General features: G+C 54.9%; 1 protein-coding gene across 4 annotated transcripts; it reads right to left on the bottom strand.

Moving 5' to 3' along the window:
• Window positions 1–4,248: 4,248 nt before the first annotated feature.
• TWNK (twinkle mtDNA helicase) lies at window positions 4,249–17,882 on the bottom strand. Of its 4 annotated transcripts, none has more exons than XR_010589352.1 (6): window positions 16,507–17,882; window positions 15,320–15,560; window positions 14,419–14,526; window positions 8,681–8,822; window positions 5,672–6,728; window positions 4,249–5,613 (listed from the first exon to the last, which is right to left on the bottom strand). XR_010589352.1 is itself a non-coding variant. In XM_005303523.4 (5 exons), the coding sequence occupies exons 1-5, from the start codon at window positions 17,750–17,752 to the stop codon at window positions 6,471–6,473; spliced, it is 1,995 nt and encodes a 664-aa protein (XP_005303580.3). In that variant the 5' UTR covers window positions 17,753–17,882; the 3' UTR covers window positions 4,249–6,470. The 4 variants fall into 4 exon arrangements, 2 of the variants coding, with proteins under 2 accessions (XP_005303580.3, XP_023956250.2); XR_010589353.1 differs by having other exon boundaries at window positions 4,249–5,555; XM_005303523.4 differs by having other exon boundaries at window positions 4,249–6,728.
• Window positions 17,883–18,266: the final 384 nt, after the last annotated feature.

Below are 18,266 nucleotides of genomic sequence, written 5' to 3'. Positions count from 1 at the left end.
GGGGCAGGCAAGGTGGCACCTGGCTGACTGCTGTCGGCACAGGGCCCTGGCAGGAGGTGGGCACCGTGGCTCAGAGAAAGCCTGGGGGCTGTGTTCCCCAGAAGGCCCTGTATGTTAGGAGGAGTCAGAGCTCCACACGGGGCCTGGCTTTCTGAGGGGGCCCGCTGGCCAGCTCTGGGGTTAGCACAGGCTGAATTATAGCTTCAGCAGGAAACCAGTGGCGACCTGCTGCTTTTTGCTTTGGGTTTATGGCCCTTTCCCATGGGAAACTCAGAGGGCACGAACCCCATGCAGACTGGCACCCCAAGGGCAACGCAACCCTTGTGCAAACCCACACTCCCAGGGCAAAGCGGGTGGTGCAAACCCCACCCAAACCAGCACCCCGGGGAAATCAAACTCCCATCACGCCAGGCCAGGCAGAGCACAGAGCTGGTGTCCTGCCCACAGGGATTTCCAGGTGATTTATTTCAGATTAAGGAAAATCCGGCCAAGAAAGAACCAACATAAAGTCTCCTTCGGTGAGAAAGCACCCAGCGGCGCACTCTAGCAGTCAGCCTCTGAACTGGAGCAGAACAGGCAGCGCATTGAAAGGTGCAGGACACGGATCACTTCTCCTCCCAGTCACTTGACTATACACCCCAGCAAAGATCTGCCTTCAGCTCAGCCACAGGAGGGTGCCAGCTCTTACCAAGTCCCCTGCTGGACTCACCTGTGGCATGAGATGCTGCATGAGTGGCACAGCTGGCATTCGGACTGTGATGTGGCACCTCATAATGCTTTATAGATATATGCTCATGAGTGTCAATATGACATAACTGGAATACGTTTTATGCTACATATGCCACGTAACATCTCTCTGCAAAGGTTATGAGCTACTGAATCTATTCATCTTATTTGTATGCATGTATCATTTTTGTATTCAAAGTTATGAATATTGGCTGTGTACTTGTTTGATTTTAAGTAGCCTCAGTGGAACATTTGGCCAGCTTCTCGAGAAAAGACTATTCTCAGTAAGTGCCCAATCAAGAAACACTTAAACTGACAATGGATTTTGAGAGACGCCAATCCACATCTGAGCTTTCCTGGGAACGTTCAAGTGTCCGCCTGTAAAGAACTGAGTCATGCATAGACATGTGACTTGCCCATGTGACTCCAAAACTTCATCTTGTAGCTGTGATTCCGCATAGGAAAACACAAGGGGTTTCGACCCACAAGAGAGACTATATAAGGCCCTGGAAAACCCCTGCATTTTGTCTTCAGCTGGCTCAGAAAATAGCCTCTCCACCCCAAAGAGATGCCTGAAAGAAACTGGAACAAAGGACAGTAACTACAGGGGTGTGAGTGATTGCTGGACCCAGACTAGGAGGAAGTCTAGTCTGTAAAAGAAGTTTATTGGAACATCTCTGAGGGTGAGATTTACCTGCATTTAGTTAGAGACCAGGACACACCAACTCAAAGCGGCACCAGACCCTGCCAGAACAACAGATGCCAAACCCGCAGACTCCACTGGTACAATGATCAACACCCTCCATAACACACCTGTCAAGATCCATGGGTCCCACACACGCTTATCACAACACGTGGTGTACCTCATCCAGTGCACTAAATGCCCCAACAACAACTTTGTGGGTGGAACCAGACAATCTCGACGCTCTCGAATGAACTCACACAGGAAAAGGATCAAACACAAAACCACCACATTACCTGTGGGTGAACACTTTTCACAAAGCGATCACTCTGTCTCTGACCTCTCGGGCCTCATCCTCAAAGGAAACCCGCACGACAGCTTCAAAAGACGAGCCTGGGAGCTTAAATTCATAACTCTGCTAGAGCCCCAATGCCACGCACTTGACAGACACCGGATTTATGTTTTATTACAACAATCTATCATCCAAATTCAACCCCTGCCCCCAGTTTTTTTCTCCCCCCCCTCTGACTGGGGTTGGGGGAGGTTAATGGGCCACTTCACCTTAAATAGTCCCTTGAAATGTGTGTTAACAACTTCTGCTAAAAACCGGTTCCACCTTGTGTTTAGCTGTTATGCTCTGGGTAAGTTTCCTGGCCCTGAAGAAGAGCTCTGTGTAGCGTGAAAACTTGTCTCTCTCACCATCAGAAGTTGGCCCGATGCAAGATATTACCTCCCCCACCTTGTCTCTCATAGCCTGGGACCAACACGGCTGCCACAACAGTGCATACACCTCCCCCATGGCATTTCGCTCTGGCACGTCCCAGCTCATAGCGTGAGAGCGTTCTGCTGATCGGGGTCAGCCCGGGGCAGAGGGCTGGGCAGGGCAGGGCAGGGCAGGCAGCGAGCTCCACCCACCGTGTACAGAAGGGGACATGGCCAGGCTGTTGTTTGGACTAGAGCAACAGAAATCTGGCAGGCAGGCGGCAGAGCGCGCCCAGGGGAAGTTTATTCTCCCAGCCCACCAGCAACCGGGGCCCCAGCCTGGCCCTCGCTCCCTCCAAGTCTCTGAGCAGCAGCAGCTCGAGAGATGCTCGAGAGGAGGCCCTTGAAGTCTGTGGCTAGCAGGGTGCCCAGTGGTAGGAGTAATTCACTGCATGAAAAACCAGCTTGCCCTTCATGGCAGAGGGCGTGAAGTGCAAAGGGAGCAGCGGGTTGTCTACGTTTGCAGGCCCTGACCGCTCGGGGCTGTTAAAGAGCTGTCGGTATCTGCGGGGATCAGTCAGATCCCAGCTTAGGGCAGGGCAGTCTTCCTCCCTGCATTCCCCCGGCCGTTTCAGTCACATGTGGGATGTGTGCACACTGTTAAACAGCTGCCAGGCTACAGCCCAGAGGTGGCTGCATTTCAGTAAGGGCAGCAGCGGTTTCTTCCCTTAGCGACACACGCTAGATCAGAGTGAAGCGCTTTGGGGGGAACCAGGCGGTAGTGCCTCGTAAGGGTGTTTGAAAATCGCTTCGGGCTGGGACCCCCTCTGCTTCTGCCAGGGTTACAGACCTCTTCGCACCAGAGCCGGAGCCCAGCTGCAGAACCCCAACCCCGGACAAGCCGGACGTTTGGGGGTGCAAGGGAGCGTTCGATTCTGGTGCTGCTCGTTACACAATCCATCCGTGTCCGGTTTAGGGGTGCTCCTCCCCCACCTCTAAGCTCAAGGATGTTGGCTCCAGGGAGCCCCTTTGGGGGCGGAGCTCTCAAACTAGAGGGAAGAACATGCCAGAGACAGACGGACAGTGGAATCCATCTCTTCCCCCTCCCTAGGGCAAAGGCCCGTGGGGGGGCTGCAGGACGCATGGGGCGTGTGACTGGGGTGCGGTGAGGGGGGCTGGAGGTGACCCACAGAGCTTACACCTCAGCCTGTTGAGAGCCTCTGTGTTCCAGGGGCTCCTGCAGCCAGGCGGAGGCCAGGCGGGATCCCCATATGGGCTCTTCAGGGCAATGTTTAGGAGATACCATGGCAACCCTCCTGTCCCACAACTGTCCAGGCACCTGGCCTCCTCCTGCCTGGGCCTGCTCCTGATCGGTGCCGACCCCAGACCTGGGCACGGGCATATCCCTGGACTTGTCTGTACAAAGCTCTCTGGTTCAGCATCTAACCCAGCGCGTGCACCAAGACAGCCCAGGCACCCTGGGGAGAGGTCTCTCCTCCTCCCTCTGGAGCCCTACTAGGGATTGCGGGCTGTACACCTCTCCAATTCCCATGCGGACGGTACTTATCCTCGTGTGATGCAATGCACACCCCTCGTCTTCCTAAGTAATGGAGATCGGAGTGTTTATCATCCAGGAGGGTTCCTTTCTCTGACGGCGGGCGGCTGGATTGGGTATGCCCACAGACTGCACCTACAGGAGCAGTCGACTGACATTGTACTCAGCAGATGTCGATCACTTGACACCCTTCCAGCAGTGGTATTCCAGGGATGCGTTTGGATTTCTCTCCAGCACCTTCACTCTTGCTGTGAACTCGCTGTTCCATGGACGTGGAGTCACGCACTACCCACCGGGAGGGGGGGGCTCTCACAATCTGGCCCTGCGTGAATTTCAAAGGGTCATTCAAAGGTAAAGCAAACCCACGCTCTGAAAGTGCTGGCTCAGCCAGCAGCCATAGCGTGAGAATGGAGGTTTCTGAGCTCAGCGTAAAATCAAGACGCTTAGGGCTACGCAGAGGAACTGCCCCTGAGCCTGGGAATTTGAGGAAAGTTCCATCAAGTTTTCCTTTTGGAAAGAAAGAGAAGATTCAAGTCTAACGCAGACTGACACCCTGTGGACAAAACCAGGACAAAGCAGCATGGAAAAGCCACCTTTGTTTTTAATCAAATGACCAGCTGTAGACAAAATATCTGATCAACATGATCTTTTTCACACCCTCATGTGTACAAAATTATTGCAGAGAGCCAATCACTGTGGAGGTTTTTCCCTCCCAGTGCAATGGGACCCCAAATCACAGTATTCAGCATTCGACACTGAAAACTACTTCCCCCCCGGAGTCTCCCTTCCTACGCACACAGGGGATTGCAGACGGCCATACATGGAGAACTCTGCAAACCATTTCATAATCACGGTCACATTAGAGACCAGCCAGCACGGCAGGCCTAGCCAGAGGGATTTATAAAACCCTAATTCACTTTGCATGATGAATTCCCTTTGCCTTCTGAGCTCCAGTCAGCTGAGAGTGAAGTCAGATTCAGGGTCCAGTTCCCACGCACCAGCACGAGGCTGCAATGTCTGGGTTCCAAACCCTGGGGAAGGAGGGAATAAATCCAAACTGTCCTCTGAAATGTCTTTTGGGACCACGGCTATAAAACCCTCTCAGAAATCCCCCATCCCATGCACTGGAGGGCTCCATTTCCTTCACAATGCCCCGCCTCAGACACAAGCAGCATGATTTGACCTTCAAAGAAACCCAGCGCTGCTGGGGCAGTGAGGGCTGGAATCCAAGCCCAGCTGAGCGGAGCAGAGGTCACTACAGCGTGGCCTGCTGCAGGGCAAGGGCAGAGCTGAACAGCTGGGATTTTATTGCTGGTGCATTCACACAGGCCTGTTCTCCCCCAGATTGTGGGGCAATTCGAATCCGAGAGAATCCTGTAACAAGGGGTCCCAGCCACGTGAGCTCAGAAGCGGTCGATGGCAACGAAGGGCTCTCGGCACATTGCTGGTTTGGGCCTATTGCTATTTTAAAATAATTGTGTACGCAAAGTAGGTGCAGCCCGCAGGCTCCAGATGCGACAACTGTATGACGCTGGTGTCACGATGGTAGGGCGCCCTGGCTCCTGACCTGCCATACAGGAACTTCACAATCTCCACTCACGCTACGGAAGCACGGCTGGTGATTACCCCACGATCTGCCTTAAGGGCACCAGGCAGGAACAAGTGCCATCAACTGGGTCACTTCTGCTTCTCTGCCATGAGCCCCCAAGTCACTGGGCACCCCCCTTCCCCTCCTGCCTTCTCCCAGGGCTTGTGGAAGTGAGGGATTCATGGGACAGTGTGGGCTGGAGTTGTGTATCCCTCAACCCACAGCTTTGGCTATGCACCTCATTCATCACATACAGCCCCCCACAGCTCTGCCGGTGCCCCTCACTCCCGACCCGCAGCCCCCTGCTAGCCCAGCCCTGCAGAGCTCTGCCGGTGCCCCTCACTCCCGACCCGCAGCCCCCTGCTAGCCCAGCCCTGCAGAGCTCTGCCGGTGCCCCTCACTCCCGACCCGCAGCCACTGCTATCCCAGCCCCAGGACCTGCCCAGTTCTGCTGGTGCCCTTCCAGACTGGCCTGCAGAACCCACCATCCCGGTCCTGGAGGGAAGGGAGGGAGGTCTCCTGAGACAAGCGGAGCTACTTCAGCAGCGGTTTTATGACACACACCAGAAGTGCAGTAGGGACCGAGGGGAGAAGCCCCCGGCAAACTCACACTGGCTTGTGACCCGCGCCGTGCCCTGCTCCGTGCCAGGGTCTGGGGTCAGGATTTACCCACATTGGCTGAAATACTAAAGGGACGGGAGCAAGGCGAGAGGGTCCGGCAAACGGACATCCAGCCTGAAGGCTCCACCGACTCGGCACCCCAGCGTCCGGACATACGGCTCCCCAGGGACAAACCGACGGGGACCCGTGCTAAGCGAACGGACGGGGCATAACACACAGGACTCCCCCTGTGCGCCAGCCTGTATCCATCTCGCCGTCCGTCAGCCGGGGTGTCGTGGGCCCCCGGCAGGCTCTAAGCCAAGAGCCCATTTATAGCTTATCGTCTGACTGTAACGCAGAGGGTGCGATTCCTCCTCCCCAAACGCAACGCGCCCGAGGTGCCCCACAGAGGGGCGAGGAGCTGCAGCAAACCTTGGCAGCAGCACAGGGAACACTCCTGGGCTTTGAGAGTCTCCGATGGAGATGGGGACGCAACACAGCCAATCTCCTCTGCCCCAGCACCGAGCACCAGCCCCTTCCCCTCAGGCCTGGTGTGCACACTGGCCGAGTGCCCCGGGGAAGGGATTGCACCAGAGCAGCCCATTCCACGGGCTGGGTCACTGCTTCTTAGAGGCCCCGCTGCCCCCAGCCGGAGCCTGCTTCGGCGGCGCTCCATTGTCATCTTTCACCTTCTTCAGCCGGGCCTTCCCCTTGACAGGGGTGGAGAAGGTGAGGGAGGGTTTGCTGAACTCCAGGGGAAAGACCCCCACGTCCCCATCAAAGCGGTTCTTTGACACCTGCAGGTACCGCTTCCCTGGCCCCGTCACCAGCTTCCTGTCCTGGAGGATCAGCACGTTGTCGGCCTCCTGGCTGGCCTGGGTGCGAGAGACAGAAAGGAGAAGGCCATGGGGAGAGAGGTACCTGGACTTGGGACACACGCCTGTCAGACTGAGGGGTCCCAGAGCGCTTCAGACAGCGCCTATGCAAACATAAATGCTTCGTGCGCCTGGGAAATGCAGCCAGCTCTGGGGTGGAACACACATCTAACAGCACCCAGCAACACTAGGGGATAGGAAGTGAAGAATTCCACGGTCAATTAAAACTATAGGAGACGGTAGGCGGAGCATGACTCGCTCAATTGGAATTTAGCCCCTGGCGCTTGGGGAAAGCACGGTGGGATCGGCAATGACCGAACTGTGAGTGGGACAGAGAGGGACGTGCCTGTGTCAGATTCTGTTTGTACCCTGTCTCCCAGTTGGTTCTGCGCTGGAAGTTGCCAGCCCTCGCCAAGGGCAGCCTGTGGGCTGCATTCCCAACAGGTGCCGGGCTGGGAAAGGGCTGAATGAGTAGGATTGGGAAACCGTCCCAGAGCAACCTCGGCCCATCAGCTTGGATTTGCTGGCCCGACCCCACGGAACAATGAAGTCTCTCTAGGCAGGAGCCTGGCTGGGGGAAAGGGCTGGAGTTTCTCACCCTGGGCACCTGGCAAAAGGGGGAAGAGACCACGGGAGGGGGCAGCCCAGGCTAGAGAGAGAGGAGGCAGGAGGGGCTCTGCCTGGCCTGACACGCTGACAAGACTCCTGACTCAGAGGAGTGCATGTGGGGGGGTGGGAGGGATGTCTCAGGAATGTTGGTTTTGCAATGAGCTGTCACTCTCCAGTGGCTGGGAAAGCCCCTGTGCTCGCTTTTCTGCCACGCTGTCCCAGAAGGGGTTAAACTAGGAGCTCAAAGGCTCTCCGTTTAAAGCAATGCGAGGACAAACCCACTGAACCGAGATGTACGACCATGGCTCGCAGGAGCCTGTTGCAGCCTGGCGTGGCCCCCATGCCCCGCTGTGTGTCGGGACTCGCCTTCATATACATCTCCCCCCCTTTAAGAGAGACTGTGCGCTCCCAGCTCGCCTAGAGAGCCCCATACAGCTCAGGGAGGATTGTTCATGCACACGTCGCCCCCGTCTCCCCACTAAGAGTCCGTCTACACTACGGGCACTACGCTGGCACGGCTCTGGTGCTGTAGCTTCCTGATTTTCTGCCAGCGCAGTTAACCCACCTCTCCAAGCAGCAGGAGCTAGGTCGATGGGGGAATTCTTCTGTCGCCCTAGCTGCGTCTACACCGGGGCTTAAGCCGGCAGAGCTCCAGCGCTCCGGGTGTCACAGCAAACACCAGTTTAGCATCAGCGAGAAAGATAAATGAAGAATCAGGCTCAATCCCCTCTAGACTGTGTCCTCTTCCCAGGCGCTTGGCTCCCTCACTGCAGTGTCTGCAGGGCTCTCCTTCACCAGAGCATGCCCTTAGCTGACGTCCCACTGTTAACTCTTTATTGTATTCCCTGAAGAGGGCTCCCAACCCGCCCTGGTCCCAAAGGGAGAAAGCGCTACCACCAGGACTGCAAAACAAACCCACTGGAAGTTTCACTCCTAGGTGCCCGAGCTATGGGAGCGGATTCTCGATACTAGGGGAAGGTGCCAGATCCGGATCTGCCTAAACCAGTTTTACTCACAATTTACAAGACACCCGCTCCTCTCTGGGCTGAGACCAGACGTTATCAGTGACCCAAGTGCAGGAACCACTACCAGTGCTGAAGGGATCAGCCCCGCACGGACACAGGCTCGTTTCTATCCTATGCAAAGCCATATACAAGGGCCCCCGCAGCCAGGAAGACTCATCACAACAGAGCACTGCATTCTGGGAGATGGAGTCCGCACGGGCCACCATCTCTTTTAAGACAGGCCGTTGTAAATTGCTCCATTCGACACACGACGGCTGGCCAGCTGCTGACACAGCCTGAGCAGATCCAAGCCTGGGGTTATTCCCAACAGCCGCTCACCTTCGCAGACCCAAATATAGAGGCCGTCTGAAGCTCTCGCTCTTCGTCCTCCTTCCGAGGGTGGATGACCAGGCTCACGTGACAACTGTTGTCTGTGGCAAACTTCCGGAAGGCGCCCACGATGTAGTCTTGGACGGCAAGTCTAGAACAGCAAGATAGCAAGGGGCTGATGAGGAAGAGAAATTGCTTGTGGCATGGCTCTGGGAAGTGCTTCCAACATACAGGCAACAATTGAGGAGGAAGATGGTCTAATGGTTGGAGGGCGAACTGAGGACTTGGGAGAGCTGGGTTTAAATCTCTGCTCTGCCACAGACTGGGTGACCTCAGGCACATCACTTAGCCTCTTTGTGCCTCAGTTCCCCATCTGCGAAATGGGGTAACAACCCTGCCTCACAAGGGTGCTGTGCGGATAAATATGCTAATGATTATGAGGTGCTCAGACACATTGCACATCTACAGCTCCATGGAGGTGGCGGGTTCAAAGGACCATTATCCCCACTTAACACATGAGCAAATGGAGGCAGGGAGAAGGGGAGTGACTCCCCAACGTTCACACAACCAGGCAGAGGCAGGATTAGTACCCAGGAGTCGTCTCCAACAAACGGACCATTCGACTAGACAGAAATCTCAGTCCATCCTCTAGACGGGTCTCGTCGCACTCTTTGTTAAAAGCTGGTACCGACTTCTTCTACCATAACTGGAACCTGCTGACTTTGAAAATGATTGTCACCAAGCTGAATTCTGACGCTTAGACCCTCAAGCAAACACAGCTGTTAAAATTCCCTAGAAAGGTTTGATATACCAACTGGGTGTGCTTGAACTTGTCACTGTCTGGCAAAATTCCCTTTCATTCTCTTAAGAACAGAACTGAAGACACACATCATGGCTTTAACACCTTTTGCACCCTAGTATTCAACTCTGTACAATAGGCAGTCATCCATAGACCTTAATATTAGCAATAAGTTAATCATAACTCAGAAGTTATTTTTCCTGTAATATATGAAATCATTTTCTCGGATGCTCGGCCTTGGTTTCATAGCCCATCATGCTTTGTGGTTAGGGGAGAATTAACACAGAAGTGGTGGGGATGATATATTTTACAAATACAGCAACCGTAGTTAGAAGGGGCGGTGGTTTATGACACTCCTATTGATCACAGTTGTCAGTAAAACATGGAACTGAAAGTCTGAATAGAGCCACCTGAGTTTCCTAGTCTGTAGATTATTTGCCAGGAATCAAGTAGGGAAGATGTGCGTAAAGCAGGTGAACGGGGGAGGGGCGGCGGCACAGCCAGTAAAGAGAAGACGCAAGATGTCAAACACAGAGCGGCCATTGACAGAATGGAGTCCATCTTTCATTCAGGGCAGACGGTATCAGTCCCATGGCACAGAAACTGCCGTGCCCAATACGCTGACAAAACCCAGAGGTTACGCAAAGCAAGAGGATCTGCAACTGGTATGTGGCAAACTGTAGTGCTTCCAATAAAGACACCGGTGTCTGTATTACAAGCCAGTCTAGTTCTGTGAAACCTATGGACTGGAGATGCTGCACCTTTTGTCAAGAAGTGCCCCTTAAACAGAGGCTCGTCTCTGTAACTACTTTCAAGATGAATGAACAGATGAAGGAGGTGGTGTCTGGCCACAAAACAAGAGTTCGTTTACCTGCCGTAAAGGTAAGAACCACTTGATTTGGTTACATCTCGTTTGTGGGGTCTGTGATGACAAAGAGTGAGGGTAGCAAAATTACTGACACAGCAACGCTTTGGCTTCAGAATGAGCTTCAGCCTGTGGCCAATCAAGGCCACGTTCTGGAGAAATCTGAGGTTGGGAAGCGTTACAGCAATTTTGCAAAGGAAGCTGGTCCTGAAATTCCACACTCCTACATCAGTGGTAGGAGTCGTAGGCCATAAGACCGGCCACTGCATTAGTTACCAAGGAATCTCAAAGGTGGACACAGCCCTAGCAGAGAAAACCCTCCGAACTATGGATGCTGAGAACGGTGCTGCTCCTTCTCCCAACCCGATTCCCAGGAAGTCTGTTCACTACACAGCCAGCCAAATTGACATAAATGCTCTTCTCTGGATGGCAAACGCTCATTCCATGCAACCCAAGTCGCCGCTTGGCAGAGACAACCTGCCCCGTATCCGATACTGACTGACCCAAATCCTACAGACTGCAGCACACTCCGTGTTCCTGATACCATCGACACAATCGTACGAGCCAATGTATGAAATGGGAAAGCAAAACCAGTCCATTCAAGGGCTGTGTTTGCAAAGCGTGGTGCTCTGAATCTGAAGAAAACGGCAAACCTGCAATGGAGGAAAGAGCTTCTGATATGGGCTTTATCGTTAAACATCCAAACGAGAACTCCAGGTGGACACATTTCAACCAACTGCACATGACAACAGACCCAGAACTAACGACTACTGGAGAGATGCAACCGTGTCGTCAGCGCTTGGGCAGCAGTACGGGGTTCTGTTGAGCTCTGTACTGTAAACTGATGGAACTAAAATGGGCCACACCAGAGAACAGAGAGCGGCTTACATCAGGATTAGGAGGCCTCCACTTCTCAATAAACTTTCAAAAACACACAGGTCGGCACACACAGGGCCAGCAGATGCCTGGATGGGAAGTGGAGTTCTTGGACCAAACTCAACAGAACAAGCTCTGAATGGCAAGCCACATGCCAGGGCGACACAGGCTCACAATCTGACATTTCAAGCACAGAGGCAACGGGTCACACTTTTATGGTGAGCTCACGTCAGTTTGTACTTCATAAGATCTCACCTCCACCTCTGTAACGAGCCACGGTCAAGGTCGTGTGAACTTCAGGTTTTGGTGGCTATGAAGCCATGACTGTGAATTTGCCACAGATTTTGAATTGTAAGTTAATGCCTTTCCTTCTGGCATTAGCAGGCACATGGCCGTCTCAGAACAGGCACAGAAGCATCACTGGGTGTTGTACTGACAGCTGATGTCCAGTTCCCACCAACTGTTGCCCCTGTTGGGAGAAGATGTCTTGTGGTAGATGTACAAGCCACAGGAAAGCTGTCTGGAGCCAAAATATTTGGAGACCTTGTAGAGACATGTGTAAAAACATAGGTAGGACAGGAGCAGACTTCCACAGGGAGGACAAGAATCTATTAAGGGTGGTACAAGGCAAAAATGGTCAAGAGGTACAAGACTCATCTGAAAAGTGGTGGAAGGCAGATACATGCCGCTTCCAAGTAACAGGGTGAAATCTCATTGCACTTCCAGAAAATAAGAAGGACTTCGCCATATTTTTATCTGAGCCACTAAAGACAAAAGCGCCGTGTGATAAAACCATCGTTCTGGCTGGTGGCTTTCTGGGTGAGGCTGAAGCATGGCGCTCAACACCAGTCGGCTGTGTGCACATCAGGAAGAAGACGACACAAGAATGGTTGTACACTGTCTACTGCAATGGCAACAGGCAGGAATGCAGAGCCTTTCGCTGGCTTACTATAGCACGAGGACATGTAGGCAGCTCCACATGAACGCTGGCATAGCCAAGGAACCGAAGTACTTTCCCATTCCTGTTCATGTGAGAAACGACACTACAGACCCACTGTTCTGGAATCTCTGCTCCCATTTCATGCCCTGCCTGGTTGTGGTTCAACCTCCTTTACTGCTGACCACGGCAAGACGACGTGACACCATCAGCTTCTCACACACCTTGGGCAGGGAGAGCTGGACTCAGGGCAGAAGAGTTCGTTTGTGAAGTGTCTGGCTTGCCAGAGGCTCACAGCACTGACAACACATCAGTCATCAGAAGCTCTACCCACAACGGGTCATGCTCTTTTCTTCCACATACAGCGGGTTCATTACCATGCACTAGTTTGGAAACAGGCCCACTGCCCAAATCCAATACTTCCTCTACCAAATACAATGGGTTGGAAACAAGAGGACAGAGTCCGGTGCCACAGCTCATATCACTGCCACCAATACCACCATATTCTGTGGCAGGAGCATGCAAACGTAGAGAACTGGAACAAGGTTGTGTCAACGTCTCTGACACTTAGGATGGTTGCATTAAATGAGTAGCTGTGTCATAACAAGAGACCTAAACAGAAGTTGATTCAATCCGCCGCCGTCAAGACCCAAAGTTTCTTGATCGAGTACAACATTAACACGCGTGCATTCAAATGTCCTCTTAACGTTCAGTCAGGAAAGTACTTTCACTTGATTTCAAAGCAGGTGTTTTCGGATGAGGGGTTGTGTTTCTAATAGTTAAATCAGCTTGCACACTTTTGTTTCAAGGTGCTAATGCTCAATATAGAAGAGCCGCGTAAACACGCTCTTTCCTGGTGGTATTACAGTCAAATATTCCGAGTACCTGTTGCCAAATAAAAACTGAAACTCAATAGCGCGATCAAAGATTGTGCCTATTGTTTGCTCGCTTTTATTACATCCTGCAGCTCAGTAAAATCCAACTGAAGTTTGTTAATCCTAAACGCAAAGGTAGTAAAGATTGAACCGTCAGTGATTTCCATGGGCTATCTCGTCCTCTCTGTAGAGGCCTTTGTACACAACATACAGCTTAGGAAGAACCGTATCTGGATTCAGCACACCCTAATTAGCCTAGAACACCTGTTACCAACTTTGAACAAAAAAATGCCTCTTACAGGCATGGCCATGCTGTCTCCGGTTTTAAAAAGTAGAGCTCTTTACAAGATCAAGCCCCCACTGTTCCATCTCAGCAATAAACTAGGGGTTTGGACGGGCTGAAATCTGAGAGCAGAATACAGAGACCAGCCTCCCTGCAATCCAGAGAGCCCCGGAGCCAGTCTTCAGCCCTTCTCACAGGAGCAGTCAGGCGATTCCAGTTTATAGGCATTGACGGCACCCCAGGGGACAGCCTAACATTGGGGACTCACAAGTTCCGCTCCTGCAGGGTACCGGGCCCTGCTCAAGAGCCAGAAGTGTGGCATCAAACATGCCGCTCTCCATCCAGAAGGGCAGGGGCAGCGTGCAGAGCCGCTTGCCACGCCTCCTCTTAGGAGCAGCCAGGACAGGTCACCGCTTGCGGGGAGCTGCCTGAGATGAGCGCCCCCTGCACCCAGCGCCCCCACCCCTTCCCGCACCCAAACTCCCTCTCTCTTAGTTAACTGGCATTTTTCACCTACCGGCACCTCCTATTCCCCCAACATGCCGGATAAAACAGCTTTTAATGCATCTCCTAATACAAACCCACCTGCAGCAATTTCCCCCCTCCCTTTTGCCCTGATCTTCTTGTCACGTAAAATTCCCAGCCGAGAAAACACTTTGCACCAAAAAATCTAAACCCCGGAAACGGTGTGAACGCCAGAGCTCACTTTGCAGACACTGACTAACAGGATGTTCTCTTCAAAGGTATTTTATCGACTGATACCGAAAAGCACGACTTGGATTGGAAGCTCTTTGGGGCAGGCACTGCCATTGTGTCCTGTGTTTGTAAAGCGCCTGGCACAGCGAGGCCTGGTCTATAACTTAGGCCCCTAGGTGCTGCCACAACGCAGATGGTAATAAAACCAGATTCCCTAAATACATTATACAGGCAGCACCTCTAGATGAGGAAAGGCTCCCTGGGACACGTGGGTCCAGGTAAGAAGGGGAACGAGTGAGCTGGGGCCCAAAGGAACCAGGTTCACCGGTTACACCAGAGAGGACTGCAGGAGGAGGTTCGAAGCCGGGGAGAGGAAGCGTGAGTGGAACATAGCAAGTAAGAGGGAAGAGGGTCACCTGTCCACAGTGAGCTGCTCCTGCCCCATCATGAACTGGAGATTGTCAATGACCACGTGGCTGATATCATACATGTACACCGCGTGCATCATGGTCTCTATCACCGTCCTGAGGGGGAAAGGAGAAGAAGCTGCCTCAGTCACACGCAAATGAGGCCCCAGAGAAGCTGGTTCCTGTGAAGGTGAGAGGAGGAACGACGGGCTTGTGGTTCAAGCACGGGATGGGGACTCTGAAGAGCCATTCCCAGCTTGCCACTGACTCACTGCAAGACCTTGGGCAAGTCACCACCTCAGCCTACCGGCTACATCAGGGGTTGGCACCCGATCTACAGGCTGGGCTGTGTGGTTAATTAAATCGACACTCACAAGGTGCTTCGGACAGAAGGCATCACAGACACACTTTTGGCTGTATGATGCCAAACCAAAGGCCTGACCCTTCCTTGTCTGTAAAGCTGCTGCTCTCTTCCCCCAGAGGCAAGGGTGTGCTCCCTCTAGTGTCCCGCAACAGACGGCAGCATTTGCAGCCAGTCTTTGACCTGTTTTGAGCCCCGGGCCTACACTTGGCATTAGGTACTAAATGGCTCTGGTGATTCCATCCGGCCCATCTAAGCGCCCCAGATCACAGACTGCATAGCAACACAGGACCCCCTAGATCCCTCTCGGAGGTGTGGTCCAGTGGACTGGGCACGAGACTTGGAGCCAAGAAGTGCCTAGTTCTAATCCCGACTCTACCGGCAGCTCTTGTGTGACCCTGGGGAAGTCCCTGCGCCCCCGGCTGCCCCACAGCGCGTTATATCAATACGAAATATTCTGGGGGCAGGTCACTGCCTCCACGGTGAACATGGTGCAAAGGTCTCACGAGGGCGGATGTGCAAGAGCGGGGCTGCTGGCAGATACGTTACTTGATGCTCTGGTGCCCGTGGAAGGTCATGAAGTAGAGCGGCAGGTCCTCGAACTTGTCTGCCCACTCGTCGAACTGGTCCAGCTGCTCCTCCAGCCGCCTCACCGCAAACTGGGTCAGCATGATCTTGGCCAGGCGCACGTTGTTAATCTCAAAGCTTCCCCACAGGGTGTTCACCCCCTGCATGCAGAGGTCCAGGGCGTACTCGCTGATAAAGGTCGTCTTCCCACTGCCCGTTGGGCCTGTTTCAACGGAAATAGGGTTAAATGAGAGCTAGAGCCCCCGGGTTCTCCTGCCTTGCCAGCCAGAGAATGCTGCGGGAGGCTGAACATCAGGAAACTCTTCCTAATAGAGACTAGGGAAGAACCTCGCTAGTTTGGAGCCACTTATCTGGGGTGGGGAAATCACTGGGGAAGATCCTGTAGGGCCCAGCCCTCCCCCGGTCAAGGACTCAATGAGACCCAACAGGTCTTTTCTGTCTCTAATGCCGAAGGGCCAGATTCTGCGCTGAGTTACGCTGCTGGACAATCTCACAAGAGGGCTCTCCAGATGAGAACAGTGATGCGGGACTAGCATGCGACCTCTCGTGACCATGCTCGCAGTAACAGGCGGGCTAGCCGCACAGGGAATTTACACATCACTTAAAGCAGCTTGGAAAAAAGAAACCGGGCCACGTTAATCTGGATGCACTTCAACAGGATCAACTGTGCCCAAGAGTCCTTGAGAAACTTCGGCAGGTATCTTACATTTTCCAGTGGAGGCGGGAACAAGGGGGAATATTATTTCTAAGGCCAATGGTATGAAAACAGGCTCTTTATCTCTTCAATGTCTGGCAGATCCTGCCGCTCATTCCTCACTGGAAATCAGACTGGCTCCTGGTAACATCACAGTCAGCTGTTACGGTGCAGGACATGACATTACCACCAATTCCAGGTGGGGAAGAGAGGATTAAACAGGAACCCACCAGTCTGCAGCAGCCATCTTGACTGAGTCCTGGCTATAGGAGTACTATCAATGACAAGGGGAGTGACCAGAGCTCCTCTGCAGGAATGGAGAGACCTTTCCCCACGCCCCCCTCCCCACCAGGCCAATGAAAGACAGGGGGATGAAGTGCTCAAAGATGGAGGCTGAAGCTGCCAGAGGAGTCCCATTCTCCCAGCCCCCTCCCTCACACCAGTAGCCAGTCACCTGTGAAGACGGTGAGCTCCCCTTTGCGGTGGCCCTTGAGGAGTTTGTTGAGCTCAGGGAAGCGGGCCCACTTGACCCCGGCCACCTGCTCCACGTTGGACAGCTCCCCGAAGACCTCGTCTCGCAGCTGGCGGAAGGAGATGATGGACTTGTGCCCGGCAGGCAGGGCGGAGCGGAGGATCTTGGAGAGGTTCATGCCGCGGGTGAAAGCCTCCAGTGGACGGGGCTGCTGGTCACCGGGTCGCACCAGGGAGCAGCGTTTGGGGTTCAGTTTGCGGGCAAAGAGCTTGGCGGCCTCCCAGGAGCGGAGGTCTTCACCTAGCCACAGGGTGATGCGCTTGAACTGCTCTAGATAGGGAAGCAGGGCCGGGGGCAGGCAGGTAGCCCCACGGGGTAGGGACAAGCTGGGCAAGCCAGTAGCCTGGTACAGTGCCAGGGTGTCCAGCTCCCGGCCTGTCAGCACCACCTCTGTGTCTCTGCGGCCGATCAGGGGCAGCCCGAAGAGGTTGTAATAGGCGCTTGGCCGGGGCAGAGTGTTCTCCACGTAAAGTACCGTGTCCCCCTGGCACTCGGCCCCCAGCAGCTTCAGGCCCTTCAAGCCGGTGCCACGGGGGCTGAACCAGGGGAAGACCAGGGTGCGGGCAGTCCTCAGGTAGCGCACCCCGAAGCGTTTCAGGGTGGCGTCGGACACCTTGGAGATGCCGAACATGGCCTTGGCCGTCTGAGTCTCCTCCTCGTCCAGCAGCTCCCAGAGTGGCAGCGCCCGGTCCCAGATATGGCGGGCGTCCTCGCCAGCCTGGTCCGCCCCGTCAAGCTGCTGCAGGCCAGCCTGAGGGACTCCTTTGTGCTTCAGCTCCACGCTAGCCTGGAAGTCCTGCCAAGTGCCCTCGGCCAGGGTGGCTGTGCACACAAAGCTGCCCGTGGTCTTGTCGATGAAGAGGCTGTAGCGGGCGCTGCCGGCGGGGGGCTTCTGCTCCCCCGGCCCCTCCACAAAGAGGCTGGGCGCGTGCAGGCAGCTGTAGCCGTCGTGGAAGGGGATGCCCTGGGCTCGCAGGTACTGGCGGATCTCGGTGACGGTCACGGGCGGGATGGGGCCCTCGGAGGCAGGGAGCGTCTCCTTCTTGTAGTGCCGCCGGGAGGGGCCAGTCAGGGCCCCTGTGCTCAGCGGGGCACCCCGGCCCCTCGCCCAGCCGGCGAGCGCAGGCAGCAGGCGCAGGGGGGCTCTGCAGGGGGGCACCCCCATCATCCGGCCGGTGCCAGCTTCCCGCACAGGGCACCGCAAGTTCACCAGGCTCGCCCTGCAGCCCCGGCTCCCGCCCCCACCCCCCGGCTCCCGCCTACTCCCTGGAGTCTCCCTACGCCCCCTTCCCCCACAACTCCCTCCCCCCGCGCAACTTCCTCACCGCCTCCTACCCCCCCGCACCTCCTCCCCGGCTCCCGCTCCCCCGGAGTCCCCCTACACCCCCTCCCACCACAACCCCTTCCCGCAACTCCCTCCCCCCGCGCAACCTCCTCACCGCCTCCTACCCCCCTGCATCTCCCCCCGGCTCCCGCTCCCCCCGGAGTCCCCCTACACCCCTTAATACCCTCCCACAACCCCCTCCCTGCCTCCGCCCCTAACCCCCCTCGCAGTCCCCTGCACCCCTCCCCCCGCGCAACTCCCTCGCCGCCTCCTGCCCCCCCCCCGCACCCTCCCCCCGGCTCCCGCTCCCCCCGGAGTCCCCCTCCTACCACAGCCCCCTCCCTGCCTCCGCCCCCTA

The sequence above is a fragment of the Chrysemys picta genome, chromosome 7 (assembly GCF_011386835.1).
Source record: "Chrysemys picta bellii isolate R12L10 chromosome 7, ASM1138683v2, whole genome shotgun sequence".
Classification (NCBI taxonomy): Eukaryota; Metazoa; Chordata; order Testudines; family Emydidae; genus Chrysemys; species Chrysemys picta.
The sequence above is the reverse complement of the archived record's forward strand: the minus strand, read 5'-3'. Positions and strand labels throughout refer to the sequence as shown.